The sequence below is a fragment of the Hyposmocoma kahamanoa genome, unplaced genomic scaffold (assembly GCF_003589595.1).
Source record: "Hyposmocoma kahamanoa isolate Upper Pololo Valley unplaced genomic scaffold, ASM358959v1 95, whole genome shotgun sequence".
NCBI classification, from domain to species: Eukaryota; Metazoa; Arthropoda; class Insecta; order Lepidoptera; family Cosmopterigidae; genus Hyposmocoma; species Hyposmocoma kahamanoa.
Genome location: NW_020654972.1, coordinates 4,688,595 through 4,706,472, shown reverse-complemented (window position 1 = coordinate 4,706,472; position 17,878 = coordinate 4,688,595). Strand labels below are relative to the sequence as shown.

Below are 17,878 nucleotides of genomic sequence, written 5' to 3'. Positions count from 1 at the left end.
AAACGGACAAACTTGGCCCCTATGTGGCGCACATGATCGAACTTGGCTCTGTATAACACTCATTTGTACGTCTTGGCAGTCTCATTAAATTCTTGAGCTTCAGAGTATTCGGAGCTTTGCGCAGTCGAGCATACGCTGTTTTTGTGCTTCTTTACAACTACAGTCAGCGTTGAAACATGGATGAGCTTGATGTTTATTGGGTACGTTAGAGTATTGTATGTAATATTCCACACCTAAACGCAAGATTTCGACTAGATTATTAGCACAGCTTGATGTGTTCCCTGAAGTAAAGCAATATAATAATAAATGTCCCAATTTGCTAACATGTTTCGCCACATCCGTCTCATATCGCCATCTGATTGGGGAGAGGTTTCAAAAGAGAATCGACAGAGCAATTAGTAGTATGAGACTTAAATATCTGGGATCCTGGTGGCGCTATTTACAGCGTCGTCGACGCCTCTCTCCCAGCATAATTAGGTAATTTGGTATGGGCACAACCATTCTCTCATTTCAACGAATAAGTAACTGCGTCGCTGGGTACCTATGATGAGCGTCATCAGACTTCTCACTCAGATGTTGGAACATCTTGAACAGAGATTAAGACTGAAAAAGAAGATGTTTAATTGCTTGTCTCTAAAATATGTATATTTATTTTAGGGTATTTGTATTACTGTTGATTTTGTTTTTATTATAATTCTAGACGTTATTGATCTCATTAGCCGTGAATTCTATAAAAATAATTTAAAAACACTAACTTGATGTTTTTTTAGTTTTCTGACACTTTTAAAGAGATATTTGGGTGACAATAGAAAAATAACCGAAAAAAAAGGTAACCGGTTAACATTGACTTAATAACCGAAAAATCGGTTTTCAAAATCACCCGGTTTTGTTGACAAGTTGACAAGTGCATGTGTTGTGTGTAGGAAACCGATACCGTACTGACGCGTCACGACACGACACGTCAGATAAATGTAAATCAGGCTCATATGTAAAGCAACAAGTACGTTTTACTCCACAATTTTATGTTGCTTGCTTAACTCAATAGTTTCAAAGAACAACATCTTTCGAGAGGGTTTTACCGTGACTATAATACCTGTAAGGGCCCCGAAACGTCGGTTAGTTTGAAAAAACAAATGTACGCTGTTTGGATCCGAAACAATACTTTCATGTCCAACAATATCTTTGTTACTATATTTAGATATTTGTTTGAATGAATAAAAAATTACAAATGTTGGTGTAGTGTAGTATGGTGCAACATGTAATTTAGCGCTATTCTGCTGATCGTAGATACCGTGAATCACCATGACAATGTTGTTATTATAATATGATTCATCAGAAGTAATTTACACGTACGCCAGGTAATAGAGAAATAGTGTTAATAACAGCAGTATAACCTAGAACACGTGAAACCTACAAGACGACCCTAACTTAGGCTATACAACTTTTATTTATATCTTAGAGTATATGCATGATTGCATTGATTCTATGAAACAAATTTTCAAGAAGATTCTATTTCTGGTTGACAGCCTTGGTTTCTGTTTAATTGAACAGCAAGAATGTAGAAAAGAGTAGCTACACCCCTGAAACTTTGCTTTTGTGACTCTCAACATGGGTATTTACATACTCTCGCAAATCTACACATTTCTAATTTGTTTGTCTTTAATTTGTAGCATGTTGGTTGAACTATACTATTGATTTGAAATACTCTTATAATGTTCCCTTTTTGTTTTTATAACAAAAAAAAACTTGTGCGTTTCCGTCATAGATTTAGTATATACTAAATCTATGGTTTCCGTAATGGTACGCAAATTCAAACTTATTTTTTATTTTATTTATTTAGAATGGATAGCCAACACTATACGTATACAGAGTATAGCTAAAGAGGTACAATCAAAATATTAAAAACATAATACATATTTTTATCACACTTACAGGCTACCATAGCATGCTAGTACTAGCAAGTGGATTTCATTATAACATATAGTTTACACTTTTAAATTCATTCGACATTAATATAATTACTTAACATAATTTTATTTTAATATTATTTTAATTTTTGGTAAATATGAATCTGTCTATTTTAGTTTTGAAGCTGAGCAGGGAATCATCAAAAGTATCCAAATCACATAGCCTATGATACTGTTTATAAGTTTTAACAATTCTACTTGTAGGAGCAGAGATATCAAAATTAGTTCTAGAGGTACGAGTTTTAAAAGGTTTTAAAAGGTTTTAAAAGGTTAAATTATTCACTATTTTAGGAAAAAACGTAGATCCAGTATAGTTCTACGATTAGACAGACACAGCTTTTCGTTATAGTGTCCACAAAATCAAAGTTTTTGCAGGGAAATAAAGCCTTTCGAAGTTTTTGTGTTAGACCCAATTATAAAGATTTTTATAACCCAGAAATAAAAACCGTGTTACATGGTGTTATCGTTGAATGGAGTTGAAATTGGAACGTAGGCATCGATTATTGATCTATCATCAGTGATTGTAATCGTTTTTCTCTTCGATGTTTTAAAGCTATAATAAGTATGCTAATGTAAAATGAAAATAATACATTATTAATCATCTATATTTAATGTTTTATTTATAATATTAAAATTATTGTCCACAATCCAATATGCAACTTATTTACTAAATAATTTAATACTAATATTTATTTAGTTGTAATAGTTTGTTTCTTGGTCGGATGATTGAATATTGTTTAGTTGAAGTCAAAAGTGAACCCGAGCTGAAAAATAAAGATAATAGAATGAATAAAGCTACACTCTTATTGTACACACAGAGACATAACACAAGAATGACCAAAAACACAACAAGGTGGGCTCAAAAGACGGCTTTATAGGTTTCATTTTTGTCTAATCCTTTAGTGTTTAGAAGAGGGTTTTCTTCCAATGGACACGTCGCGTACACAATTACACACGCAACAAAAGAGGGTACAAAACTGAAATAATTGGGTTTGTCTATTATTAAGGCCTGCACACACTACGTCGTACAACATCTTATTCTCTCTCATCGAGTAAATAGGTTATATACTTGATGTTCTCTCTACTCTACGGAGATGCCAATATATTGCTACGAACACCAATATTATTATTTTTAATTTCTAAGTAAGATCTCTGGATCTCATTCTGTTTGCTCTCCATAACTATGGTGTGCATTTTCTACAGTTCCACATTCAGTAATACTATCAAATTCTCCCGTCATGAATTGTTGGGTAAGATCAATGGAATGTGACCGTAACGTGGTCTCAAAGTGACAAACAGATCGTGTCTCTTAATTTTATACAAACTAGGAGAATCGAGGGAGAGTCGGAGCCTTTTACGGTCTTTGTCAGAATAGATAGAGCACATATTTGTTCCCAAATTTTAGGTTACTTTGCGATTACTTGCCGAATATTTGAGCATGGATTATAGCTACCGTTCAGCCATTCGCGTGAGAAAGTGGGCAGTTCACTTGTGAATACAAAGTTAGATTTACGTCGAAAAAAAGCCATATTGGTAAGACGAGTGAGATTTACACATTCATTTCACAATATTTCTCGCTCAACTTTCGCGGGTAGTTTTGTAACATACTATTTCCCTGTCTTTTTTGTTATATCCTTCCTACGATGAAATGCAACTAAAATTATTCTGCACCTCTACTATTCGTACTATGTCATTTCCTATATGATCCAGCTTATTTGTTAGGAGTTTATTGCTTACCTTTTCAGTGTTTTCAGTCAAGCAATTGAAGACCATCTTCGCACGGTCGCAACCTTTTTCACCGTCTGTCACGTCCTCTAGGTTTACTGGAAACAAATTTCAATTAAGTATTGGTCTGGCAAGTGCATCAATCCGTCGCCCGTATCCTTTAATTAAAATTGATAAGTAAGCTATGTTATACATTTGTGCGTTCCGAGAACAACTGTCCTATATCTTCCTAAAATAATATACGTATAATACCTTTGGCACAGGTGGACAGGAAATCCTCAATATTTTTCAACTCGGATTCATCGCTGAACACTTTCTTGGCTTGCTCTAGAGCATCAGCGTGTGAGAGTAGTCCCTGTTCATCCATCTGTAAGTAGATTTTGGTTTATTCAGAGATTAGCTGCATAGAAAATATATAACGAAGTTCCTAATAAAGCAAAGGACCATTTCTGATAGTGACAGCTGCTGAAGAATGAATCCTGGGATAAGTCGCATTTTCTTTCTGAATTGGATCACAGTTTGCTGTGATCATCAAAACAAAGGTGAGGTAACTATTTCTAGGTACTTACAATGCCAACATTTCGAAAGACGCAAGCAGCAAAGCAGCCAGCGTTTTCTCCATCAGGAAATTTCTTGTCTCTGAAAGCTGTGATGTCGTCCGCACTCAATGGGTTATCGTTGAGGCATACCTTGCCTACTTCCATGAATTTAGACTGGATTTCAGCTTTTTGCTCATCGGTTATGGCCTAAAAGTAATAATCTTGTCCAGTTAACAGGTCTCATACCAACCAACCATATACCAACACTTTGCAATATAAACTCTTTCCTTGGAGAACAAAAATATATGTAGGTTCATGACCAATAGTATAAGAAACAGGTTGAAAGCGCCAAAATAAAAGAAGCTGCTTATGCCTTACTTATGACTTTTCAATGTGGTTCTTAAAAAAACTTTTCCGTAGTTGTTAATGGTACATTATTACAGAGCCTGGGAAGTAAGGGATTGCTGGACGAGTATGAGTTCATTCCCTCCCGACCGAAACTTGTATAGTGCTTTTCTCAATCAATGTGAGGAAACAATAAGAGACCAAAGAGAGGAAGATGTATAACAAAAAAGTAAAAAAAACATTAAAATAATATTTGACATGTTAGGACAATTTGCTAAAAGAAAATGTTCTTGTTTTTCCAGGTACATTAATAGTAGTGTACTGAACTTCTTATGGTTTGATTAACGAGGTTCTCCAGTGCACAAAGTTTCATAAGTTCTCAAGTATCTTACTTTGCTCATAGCCAGAAACAAGTTTTACTGTACCTCTTGTTTAAAATTAGGCGGAGCATAAACAATTTCATACTGTTTTTCCGTTATCGCTCTTCTCACTAGAACTCATTTTACGACGAAAATACGAAAAAGACGAGAAAGCACAAAAATAAACAAAAGCACTCTAATTTATTTTACCGCCTATTTCTTTTTTTAAAAAGCAAGCATTAGAGGTGGGTGTTTTTAATTTTCGCAATTACGAACATTGGGTAGTTGGCTGTATGAATTTTTCTTTTGCCGGTTTACATAGTATATTATTAGTAGATAGATTTAAAAGTTTTAACAAGTGGACATTAAGAGCTCATTTATTCAATACGAATTTCATCGCGCTCACCCCGCGTGGCCGCCGCACGGTTGCTGAGTGGGGTCCGCGTTGTCACCGTGCAGCGACCGCGTGCCTCTAACTGTCATACCAAAATACGCTTTATATAATTTAGCTTTTACATTTAAACTTAAATGAACATCCCGAGCACGCGGGCGGGCCTGGCTTGAATTTGGTCTACGTGGCGGCACCGCGGAGGCTCGACGGCCCCGCGCGGTTGTATTATTCGGAGAAGTTTCAATCTTGGTGCCTAGTAAATAGAATTCAGATTCGCCATTAATGTACTTGAAGGCATAGTAACTGAGCGGTCGCCGCGCGAAAACTTCTCGTTTAAATGGGCGGTAATATACTTATTTTGCAGGCCTTGGCCGGGAAGAAGTCGCACGGTCCATAAATGATAAACTTTCCGTGTTCGTTATTTGAAAGTAATGCAAACATTTCCAGGCATGTTTGAAAAAATATTTTTATTTTTATTGCATTAAGTGATGTTTTTACTACTATGATATTCATCTATTATTGATACAAATATCGATTCATACAAAGCCACGTTGAGGACGGAGACGCTGGTTCGATTCCAGTCTGGTGGAGGGAATTTTTCCTTGTGTATATTCGATCTTTGTATCAATAAAGTACTTGTTATATAGCTTTAAATATTATAAACTTAGAAATAGTGCTCGTACTTACAATAGTGGAATTGACAAGGATTCCAAGAAGAGCGAAGAACAATACTGCTAAGGCGTACATTTTTAAAAGTATTTATTCTTTCACTTCACTATTGAGGGTCTAGTTATAATGATGGTTAGACGAAGTCGCTTTGGGTTTTATAGTAAACAATGGCGTTGTATAAAATGCCAATATCCTGTATCCTTCGATTACAAACCTAATCGATTTCCCAAATTAAAGTGACAATGGAAAGAAACAAACGGCATAATAATGAAAAAAGCTACAGTCTATTGTACACAGAGAGACAAGTTTTTTGTGTTTGTACTTAGTAAAGGTATATATTATATATATATATACCTTCACTAAGTACTATTTTTTAGTAAATTTTGGTTTTTGAAAAAGTGTTACTAGAATTTCTGATGTTACAATTACAGTGCCCAGATTGACGAATTAGGCTCTTTTGAAATTAAATTCCTGGTAATAATAATAGTCCAATAATCACAAAAAAAAATGATTGCTAGTAGTCCTTAAATAATTGAACGTATTGAGCAAAACTAAAATTTATTAAGCTCTTTTTACGAAATAAAATTTAGAGCTATGTCCTTCAAATTGAATAAAAAGCACTTTATCTTTAAATGCAAACATCCGTTATTTATAAAATTTACACGAAAAAATAGATAATTTAATTTCATAATCATTTAATTACATATTACTTTTTTTAACTTAAATAGTTCATAAGTTTAGTGTTACTTTTTGAAAAAAATAATTCCTTCCCACTCGCGACGTCTGCGCAGTACTACGCTCAGTCGCCTTTCAGGCTTTGCGACGGGTGAACTGCGCGTGTGAAAAGTTGCTGTTTTTAATTAATTTCACTAGTGTTTGTGTTAACTTTAATTTGACTTTGGTTTTATATTTTAGATTTTATAAATTAGTTATTTCGTTATATTTCCATTGCATCTTTTTTAATATCTACCAAAGACTAGACAACATAGATATGCCGAAATAAAAAATAAATCTAAGGTGAAGTGTGGAATTTGTACAATATACTTGCACATAATATGGGACTGGATGAGGAGGTTTAGGTGTTCTGGAAGAGAAGGCGTAGGTGTTCTGGGTAATGCCGCGAAGTGAATTCCGTTGCCCTTTGTCTGGGGTTTGATTCCCGGTAGAACAAATTTTTTAAATGAACTTCCTGAAATTTCTGGTAATGCCTGTGTTTGGATTCAGTTTCTCTGACACTCATAAGGAGTTCAGGAGTTCCCTAGTTTGAGACCAGGTGGTTGGCAACAGAACTGACAATAGTATATTTCTCAAATTGTTTCTACCGGGAAATGAACCCGAGACCAAGAGCTACGGAATACACTACGCGGTATTTATTACCCAGAACACCTAGTAGCAAAAAACCATTTTAGGAAAATTTCGTTTCCGAAACTGGTTCTACCAGGAATCGATCGACGGGCACCAAGATGTAAGGAATTCACTCCGCGGCACAACCCAGATCACCTAGGCCACAACCATTTTAGAAAAGTTCATTTCCCAAATTGGTTCTATCGGGAATCGAACCCGGGATTAATACGGAATTCACTCTGCGGTACTACCCAGAACACCTAGGCCACAACCATTTTAGAAAAGTTCATTTCCCAAATTAGTTCTTCCGGGAATTGATCCCGCGATTAAGAGTTACGGAATAAACTCCGCAGCACTACCCAGAACACCTAGGCCAAAACCATTTCAGAAAAGCTAATTTCCCAAATTGGTTCTATCGGGAATCGAACCCGCGACCAAGAGTTATGCGATACACTCCGCGGCACTACCCAGAACACCTACGCCAAAACCATAGATACTATATCTATGGCCGAAACCATTTTAGGAAAATTCATTTCCCAAATTGGTTCTACCGGGAATCGAACCCGGGACCAAGAGTTACGGAATACACTCCGCGTCGCTACCCAGAACACCTAGCCCAAAACCATTTAAGAAAATTTCATTTCCGAAACTGGTTCTACCGGAAATCAAACCCAGGACCAAGAGCTACTCACTCAGCGACAATTTCCAGAACACCTAGGCGAAAACCATTTTAGAAAAGTTCATTTCCCTAATTGGTGCTGCCGGAAATTTAACCCGGAACCTTCTCATGCGTGCTTTATGTAAAATTTACAAATCGCTTAAAACACGACCTAGACACAGTATATTCCCATGAGAAGAAATGTTCACTTTATTTAACACATTTGAAGTTCTATATTGTATTGCTATTTCCAAATTTCGCCCTAAGCAGTCCGATGATGCTCAGCTAATGTTTGCCTTTCTAAGAAATATGCCTTATTGTTGAGAAGCCTAGTCACACTTTGCAGTGCCCGTGGTAGCACAAGCTGGTGACGCCAGGCTGCGCCGCGCTGCACCGGGGGACACAAAGACATACCCACTTTATTTTGTAGAAATGAAACTATACTGCATTGCATTTTCCGCCCACTACCGCTTGCTGCAGTTTTGTTTTAAAGAAAATAGAAAACAAAGAAAATAAAACCACCACTGATCCAGAAAATATCGCAAATATTTACTCTCGTGACAACGAATCCGAAAATAGTACTCCAACTTCAATTAAACTACTTGTTCTCGCTATTTAGATTTTGACGCTCTTTAATCTTAACAATATAGTTAATAAAGTACCTATTTTAATGTATATTTATTCAACCTCGCACAAAGTACCTATCGTTATACTGTACTGTGTACTTCTTATTGTTGGAATTTCCACCAGTTAAAAACAAATTAGTCGTATTGGTCGTAATTACTTTTTTTTATTATTATTAATCGAAGTTTTTATTTACGTATTGCAGAAGACAAACTGAATAAATAATACACAAAAGTTGTACTTTCAATGAAGCATAATTAATTAGTAAATACCATGTAAATACTGACTTTTGTTCAATGCATTTAAAATATAGCGAATAAAAGTATTTGTTTTAACTTTACTACACTTTTCAACTTCTCCTTTATACTTGAACACTCTTTTCAACTTCTCCTTTATAGTTGAAAATAGTAGTATTAGTTGTTAATTGATAGGATGTTACGATCGAATCATTGCACGATTTACCTAATATTTTCACTATTTATGCTATTACGACTTTGACCATAAAATATTATGTAATGTTTATTTTTACGACGGTTTATTCTCGAATGTCTCTAAGGGAACAACAACGTGGGTATAGATTGCAAAAAACACATGACTCTTCTATATTCTAATTTACAACTTATCTTTATTTGACTTTGTGTAAGTACAAGCGAATGGTTGATAGATGGCATATGAAATTGTTACTACTGCTTAGATGTCAAATCGTCAAAGTCATTCGCGACTGTTCAAGCCTTAAATAAGTAATAGAGCTGCTTATTTCACTAATATTATTGCCTTTTACTTTCTTTAATGTTTTAATGTGCTGGACAACCACACCAATTACCTGGTCTCAAACTAGGGAATCCACTCCCAGAATTTAGATATAAATCAGAAACAATTTAGAAAAATTCATTTCTGAATTTGGTCCTACCAGGAACTTCTCATCCAGCGCCCACAGTGCAAACTTTTTCGCCGCCGAGGTCGTCATTCCATCAACAGCACTTAGAACATATAAAGGGTGGAAATTTGAGATGAGTAGTTTAGGGCTGCTACCTTAACATTCATAGCTACAGGAAAACAACCCTAGAAAACTAGCTATCTTTTACTTTTCTAGCATTTCTTGTCCCACACTGACTTTTGACCTTGTCAAAATTGCCTGTTGTGAAAATTGCCTTTTAACTTGCATAGTTAGGGGAAGGGCGGGCATAAAGGTTATGGTAGGCAAAAAGGGTTTTTCAATATATTTTGTATTAAAGCAAAACGAAGACATCATGATTACGAGTAGCGCTAGTGCACTCCCACCGCAAGTAAATTAGTACACCACCGAGAGCGGCAGGAGTTAGCTGAGTGCACAAGAGCCTCTATAAGTTTCTGCTTTAACAATTTAAAATAAATTAAAGATGTTGTTGTCTTACAACAGAGTACATTTAAAAAAAGTTTATTTCCACACTGGTCTAACGGGAATCGAACCCGAAAAATGATTAACTTTTTGAGTGGACAAAATAAGGATTAGTTCAAAAACTATGAAAAACCATCAAGATTTTCTTACCTAAGCCATGTAACCTATTGTTTTACCACTAAATTGACACAGTTCTAACTCAATATATTAACTTTTTCCATTTAAAATATATAAATAACGTGAGTTCCAAAACTGCATATCCGCGCAACAAGCAAAACTGCACGTCACGTGACAAATTCGTCAATTGTTACCAACCCGTTCGCTCAATTTGAAACAGACTTTTACAAAGGAAAAGAAATCTCATCTTTCCACTTTAACGATCCTTTTAAAAATGTAAGATCATGTCATTTAAATCTAGATTAGCTTCCAAACATTTTGTCACCGAATTAGTTATACCACGTAGTTAGGCGAGTTTACCCTATAATAATTAAGGTCAAAATTTTTCCAATTTTCACCCTGTATATAGATTGTCATGCATAAGTCAAGAAAAAAGGCTATTACGAAGATTAAGTATAATATTTATTTTAATTTTTATAGATATAGCTACAAATTACAAGAAAAATAACACGCGTTTACGCCCAGATGTCCTCAAAATTCCAGTATCGTGATGAGCCGTCAATCACAGGATGTTCGTTCAGAGGTCGAAACCGAACTGAAAAATTAAGAAAAACATAAGTTACTAAAGTCTCATGGAAAATATTCCATCTCAAAGTGTAATATTAGAAGCTTTCTGACTCAGGGGTTGGTTTGGTGTATTTATTCACATCAGGGTAATTTGTAAAATGCTAACAACCTCGCAGCCCTATAATACTGACATCATAAACAACGAATTTTGTTCCATGATTTTTAATAATTCATCATATTTTACTTCCGTGCAAAAGTTTAAGAAGCAGTACCTACAGCTCCTTGTGAAAGAGTTCGTCCAGAGAAGTACTGCTACATTACCTATTTCTGCCACCAAGCAGTAATGTCAGCATTACTGTTTTCCGGTTTTGAAGGGTAAGGGTGCTGGTGAAATTATAGGCAAATGAGGCTTGTCAACTTATGTCTCAGAGTGACGAGCGCAGTGTCAGTGCCCCTCAGATCTTTGCGATTTGAAGCTCGTAAGTAGCACTGCAACTGTTATGAACAGGCGCGTTGCTTAAACGCCAGGCGGACGACTCGTTCGTCCCGTCACATGGTATTACAAAAAAATTATATTAGACCAATAACACTTGTTTTACGTTTTTTCCTTGCAATTAATTTATAAACAAATGAAATATCATGTCAGGATTTATACTGGGTTATTTGTGAAATACTAACCTCTTCTAAACCGGAACGCAGTAATGCTCACATTACTGCTTGGCGGCAGAAATAGATAAGGTACTTCCCTGGACGAACTCTTTCACAAGAAGCTCTACTGCTACTAAATTATCCTGCTATTGAATTTCTTCAGGCAACGGGCATCCAACCTTTTTTATTTATTTACTTTGATCAGCCTAGGCTAGCGTATCATTTCTGTTAATAAATTGCAGTAACATGTTTTTATAATTCTATTCAATGCAAATATCAACAGTGTAATTAATTTTCATTAGTAGTAGAGCTCCTTGTGAAAGAATTGTGATAGAGTTCCAGGGAAGTGCTAACCTTACCTATTTGTGCTGCACAAATAGTAATGTGAGCATTACCTACTGTGTTCCGGTTTTGAAGGGTAAGGGTACTGGTGAAATTACAGGCACATGGGACTTGACAACTTATGTCTTAGGGTAACGGGCGCGGTGGCAGTGCCCGTCAGGTCAATGCGATTTAAAGCTCTGAGTGGCACTGCAACTGCTTTGGACAGGCGTTTTGCTTACCACCAGGCGCATGACTTGTTCGTCCCATCATTTGGTATCTTAAAAAAATGTTGTTCATTTTACCTTTGCAGCGTTTGCCATCATGCACTTCAACCCCAAAACAGCGCGTTCGCAACCCTTCGCGCCGTCACTCACGGATTCTTTGTTAACTGAAATAACAGTCATCGACATGAGAAAATGACTCAAATGTGTATTTACTAGGTATTGATACAAAAATCGAACAACACAAAGAAAAATTCTTTCGTTCTAATTGGACTCGAACCAGCGTCTATTGCCATACCGGGGCCACCGTTCTTACCAACTCAGCTTAGTACCTATAATACATGATATAATAATACGATGCACAAATATTTGATTACTATGGACCATGTATGTCGGGATTAAAGAGTGTGTTAAAAAAATTTAATAAAAATTGTGATATTTATTGTTATTTTAATAATGACCTTTAATGTGCGCCCTTTGTGTGACCTTTAATTTCGCGTTCCAGTGGACAAAACAAACAAAAGAAAAATGTAAGAAGGTAGTTGGCTGGAACTATCACGTAAGCCTCCATGGCAGGCATCGGGGGTCGTCTTTAAGGACATGCGCTCAAGTCACAGTGTTTTTAAAAATAAGCTTAAATGATGCTTAAAAAAATGGAGAAGTTATCAAGATGGATATACTTGCCACTGCGAAAAGCAATAATTTTTCAGAATTTTGGAAGGCCACCAAAAAGTTAAATATAAAATGCCTGCCTATTTCTGTGGACGGCGTACAAGATGCCAGGTCCATAGCTGAAATGTTCGCTCGCAAATTCAGATTTGCCCCTGAACCTGCGGTGGATGTATTCGATTTAGAGCCACTATGTCTATGCCGGATCTTCATTGATTCAGTTTACTACGGAACAAGTAATGAAAGCTATCTTAGATATGAAGCGCGGCAAAAGCCCCGGACATGATGGTTTAAGCATTGAATATATTCTCTATGCTGGTCCTTTGATTGGTGATGGACTTGCCCATGTTTAACTTATGTATCAGGTACACTTACTTGCCTGATGCACTTACGGTGACTGTGGTTATGCCTATCATCAAGAACAGGGCGGGCAGTCATAGAACTGCGAGCAACTATAGACCAATTTCATTGGGCACGGTCATTGGAAAAAAATTGGAAAAACTGCACCCCGAGATGGTGAACAACATTGAGATAGATGATTTTCAATTTGGTTTCCATCCCGGTCTCTCTACGGACTCTGCGATTCTCAACTTAAAGCATACAGTGAAGTACTACACTGCTCGAGATACATCCATCTATGTGTTTTGGATTTAAGCAAAGCGTTTGATCTTGTGAATTATAAAATTCTCTGGGGAAAACTGCTGAGCTCACAAGTACCGATTGAAGTTGTGGGTCTGTTGAGATATTGGTACGGGAGCCAGACGAATCATGTGCGTTAGGGCGACACGACGTCTAGCGGGTATAGGCTACACTGCGGCGTTCGTCAGAGAGGGTTAACTTTTCCGGACCTCTTCAGCCTTTACATCAATGGGTTGATCGGGGAGCTGAGGAAAGCCAATGTCGGATGTCACGTAAGTGGGGTGTGTGTGAACACCCTCAGCTACGCTGACGACATGGTGCTTCTCAGTCCCTCGATTGCAGGCCTGAGAAAGATGCTTTCAATCTGTGAGCACAATGCTAGGACTCATGGGTTGAAATACAATGCCACAAAGACAGATGATGGTATTCAGGGCTGGGAGTGGTCCGGAGAAGATTCACTAATAAGGAGAGTGCAACAGTTTAAATACTTGCCATGTCCTTACAGATGACCTTCACGATGATTTAGTTATTGAACGAGAACGGCGTGCTTTATGTGGCGCGCAGATTTGCAAAATACAATAAGCAAGTCAATGTGACCTTGTTTAGGGCTTATTGCCAATGTATGTATACGTGTCAGCTGTGGACCAGCTTTACTAGGAAATCTTACATCAATCTAAGGGTTCAATACAATGACGCATTCCGTATCCTGGTGAAACTGCCTAGATTTTCAGTGCGTCGAACATGTTTGTGAAAGCTCGCATTCCGGACTTTTACGCTATGTTACGAGCGAGAGTGGCTTCATTTTGGAAAAGAGTTGTTACATCTGACAATGCAATCCTGAGAGTAGTATGTGCCACGTCTTTCGACAGCTCTATTTTTAAATACTGTCTGTCCACCGGTCATATTTTATTTTATTTGATTGCATCCTATAATTCTATGTTATCTGTAAGGTTTATTAATATTTTTAGTAATGGGTAATCAAAGTTTTTGTAATGCCTGAATAAAGAATTTAATTATTATTATTATTATTATTAATAATAATAATAATAACCAAATATTCCAAATGAGTGGAGTATTTTCATAAAAAAATATAAGAATTTCATGGTTGTAGTTAAAACATCATAAATATAATATGTAATAATTTAAATATTTCATTTGATGTTACAAGGCAATTATGTCTCTATATAAACTCTTTTGTTTTGATTTTGTTTTACTCTAATAATTGTACAAATGTTGCTAAGAAGATGCTATGTATAACTAAACAGATTGTATTAAATTGAACAATAAGCGAGAGCTGGTTGATGCACAACATAATTTCATCATCTTATTTACTGTTCTTACAAGAGAGTGCATAAATTCTTACTTGGAGCGCAAGAATGAAGGTAGTCTTCAATGTTTTTGAGCTCCTCCGGATCATCGAACACTTTCTTGGCTAGCTCCAGAGCGGTTTCCTTTTGCAGCATACCTTGGTCATCCATCTGTTTAAATATAATCTCAGTACAGAGTACTTAAAAAACCGGCCCCCAAAAGTACGTGGAATTACATATAATTACCAAGTTTTATTGAAATTGGTTACCGGAAATTACGCAAACCCGGATTCATTCCTTAGTTTGCCACTATACGAGACTACACAGGAGATAATAAAAATCCCACCCTTAGAGGTGGATGATTTTCTTTAAAATTAAATGGGACCACTATGGAGGTACCCTCTTTCCAACAAAAAGAATCATGAAAATTGGTTCACAAATACCGGAGTTATCGTGTAACATACATACAAAAAAAAAACATACAGTCAAATTGAGAACTTCCTCCTTTTTTGAAGTCTAAATGCTGTTACAAAGACCACAACAAGATATTCGGGCCCTTGCATACGATTGTATTGTTTCAACTCTATGGTTCCTTTAAACTAATAACGATCAGCTAAATATTTTAATTCAAAACTTTGTATACACATTTAGTCGCATTTTTATTAGTTTCCAAAATTATTTTAAATAGTAACTTTGATCTTACCACGCCCACGTTTTTCATGACACAAGCAAGAAAGCAAGGTACGTTCTCTCCAGTCGGTACCTGTTTGCTCTGCAAATTCTTCATGTCGTCTTCAGTAATAGGATTGTCTTTCATACATTCCGCGCCTATAGTCATAAAGTGCTCATGGATTTTGGCTTTTTGATCGTCAGTCATAGCCTGGGGAATAAAATACAATAAATCGATCGCTTGTGGACCTGCTTCTTCTTATGTAATATTTGATTATTCTCATCCAAGCGCAACGAGCGAAGTCTTCTTTGCATTTACTTAAATTGCACCATCTACGAACGGATTACTCCAATTTTTTCACAAGGAGATCTACTTCTACTAAAAATGTATATCCCAGTACTATTTGACATCCTTAGTGACAAAACGGTTTGCATTGTGGGTGCTGGATACAGAAATCCCAAATTCCCGGTAAGACCAGTTAATTTGGGAAATAAACTTCTCTAAATTGGTTCTACTCTGGATGTCCTGGGTATTCTGATACTCTTAGTACATGACATTCTCCAGTTTGAGACCAGATAGGTAGAAGGAGAAGTTGTTAGCATCGGTATACTGGGTAAGTTTAAAATTGCAATAGGTATAGCCGCATTTTTTTATATTCTAAATACAATAGCAACATGCAATTTGTTACTCACCTGTGCTATGTAAGATGTCAAAGCAATAAATAAGAAACAAACGAAAACAGTTGCACGGTACATTTTTGAAGATCTTCACTGTCAATTGTAATATTACAATTTACCTCAATGTCGATGCGTGCAGTGTACTGTGCCAAAAAGCCTTCAACCACGATTTTATATCAACAACAGTCGAAATTAATGACTTTAATAAAGCGTCCAGCGACTATTATTAGTCTTAAAAACAGTGAATTTGTCAATTTGGACACAGAATTGTATGTTGGTCGAACTTGTTAATTTGAGTCATCTGTGAACGCACTTTGTACTTACTATGATCAAATATCAGTAATTACCATGAGTTGCGTTTTTCGCCAGTTTTGGTTCCAAGCCATTACGGAGTTGTGAGACCGTATCGTGGGGGAAAAGAAATTGTACCCTTGATGTATATAGCTTCATGTAATTATACGTTAAAAGCGCACACGTGGCTCACGTGGCAAGGATGCAGAAGATGAACTAGCCAGAAAAGGGTCGGAGACGGACGCTGTAGGACCAGAACCCATAGTGTGCCTCCCCTACCAATGGTTCAAAACAACTATACACAAAGGTACAAAATCGTCACATAATAATACATGGACTACCCTTACGGTCTGTAGACAGGCGAGGGAAGCACTCCCAACGCTCAATGCCAGTCTATCTCGAATATTTATTAAACTAAACTATAAAACACAGACAGCCCTCTATGCAGAGCGTGCATGGAGGGGGAGGAAACTGCTGCGCACATCCTACTACAGTGCTCCGGCGAGGCCAACCACAGGGCAAAGTACTTTCTTGGAGTGCCAAGGTCGCTCCCCGAAGTCTTCAGCAAACCGAGTAGGCTGCTGAGATTCCTGGAGGAGCTTGGGTGGCACGAGTAGGACCCTGCACCCACCACACGCAAAATAGGCGCCTTGAAATCGAGTTGCGGACACCAGCCTGTTACACCAAGTACCAAGTACGTTAAAAGCGCTAAAAATTTTATCTCGCCTCTTAAACATAAAAAGTTATCGACTGATTTCGTTCACTTCTTTAAATTTATCTTTAACATCATTTCTTTGAGCCTGTTTTCTGAAATGCGTCATGTGGTACTTAAGGTGGTGTAGAAGTTAGATCGGACGTGTGTTCTGTAGTATCCTTGATTTATCTGATCAGAAAAAGATATTTTAGGTTGCAATATTTATTTATTGAATATCATGATGATTTTCTGCTATGATTTTTGTTTACACTTTTTGCGAATATACTTTAATAGTTGGTTATTATTATTGAAACAAAATCGAGCATGTTGGGGTAAGGGTGCTAGTGAACTTACAGGCACATGGGACTTGTGAGTGGCACTGCATCTGTTATGGACAGGCGTGGAGCTTACGATCAGGTTCACGACTTGTTCGTCCCGTCACTGGATATTATGAAAAAAGAAGGCGAATGCAGTTCGCTGTTCGCCTTATTCCCTAGTGAGGTCCACGGACAATGGTCACCTGGCCAAGAGAGTAAGCCGGGGTTGTTTTAGTGGCTATGCCCTCAAACTGGAGGTTTAGTTCCATATAACTCTTGGAGCCTCTCCAGGCTCGAGGGTACGCATAAAGCATTTCCTCACGTAAACAAAAAAAAAGTTCTTCACGAAGAAAAAGCGAACCGTAGGAGATACAATTTCCTCTTTGATTGAATGGAATTAGTAGCAAATTCTTAGGATTTTAATCCTTTCCATCCAATTTATGTCTCCTAGTCTTTCAATCTTTTTCAGCAGATAGTGACTTCATCTAACGCTAACTACATTTTTACAAGGAATTTCGACACAAGTGAACTACAGACAGAAATCCGAAATCTCGAAAACTTAAGTAATTTCCTTGTAACTAATTGAAGTCATCTATCGGATTTTTACCACTATAAACGTATGTGCGCAAACGTTCAGCCGGCGTTCCGATGGAAAGGTTCATTATCCTTTTCCATAGAGTTTCGGCTACTAGGCCTCTACGTGAGTTGATGGTGTGACACGTTGCACCTCTAAAACAT

General features: G+C 36.9%; 1 protein-coding gene across 1 annotated transcript; it reads right to left on the bottom strand.

Moving 5' to 3' along the window:
- Nucleotides 1-10,693: 10,693 nt before the first annotated feature.
- On the bottom strand, nucleotides 10,694-15,985 carry LOC113238373 (general odorant-binding protein 28a-like). The gene is made up of 5 exons (XM_026475214.1): nucleotides 15,854-15,985; nucleotides 15,195-15,371; nucleotides 14,548-14,662; nucleotides 11,958-12,043; nucleotides 10,694-10,711 (listed from the first exon to the last, which is right to left on the bottom strand). Exons 1-5 carry the CDS (start codon nucleotides 15,914-15,916, stop codon nucleotides 10,694-10,696), a joined length of 459 nt encoding a protein of 152 aa, XP_026330999.1. The 5' UTR covers nucleotides 15,917-15,985.
- Between the last annotated feature and the right edge of the window lie 1,893 nt (nucleotides 15,986-17,878).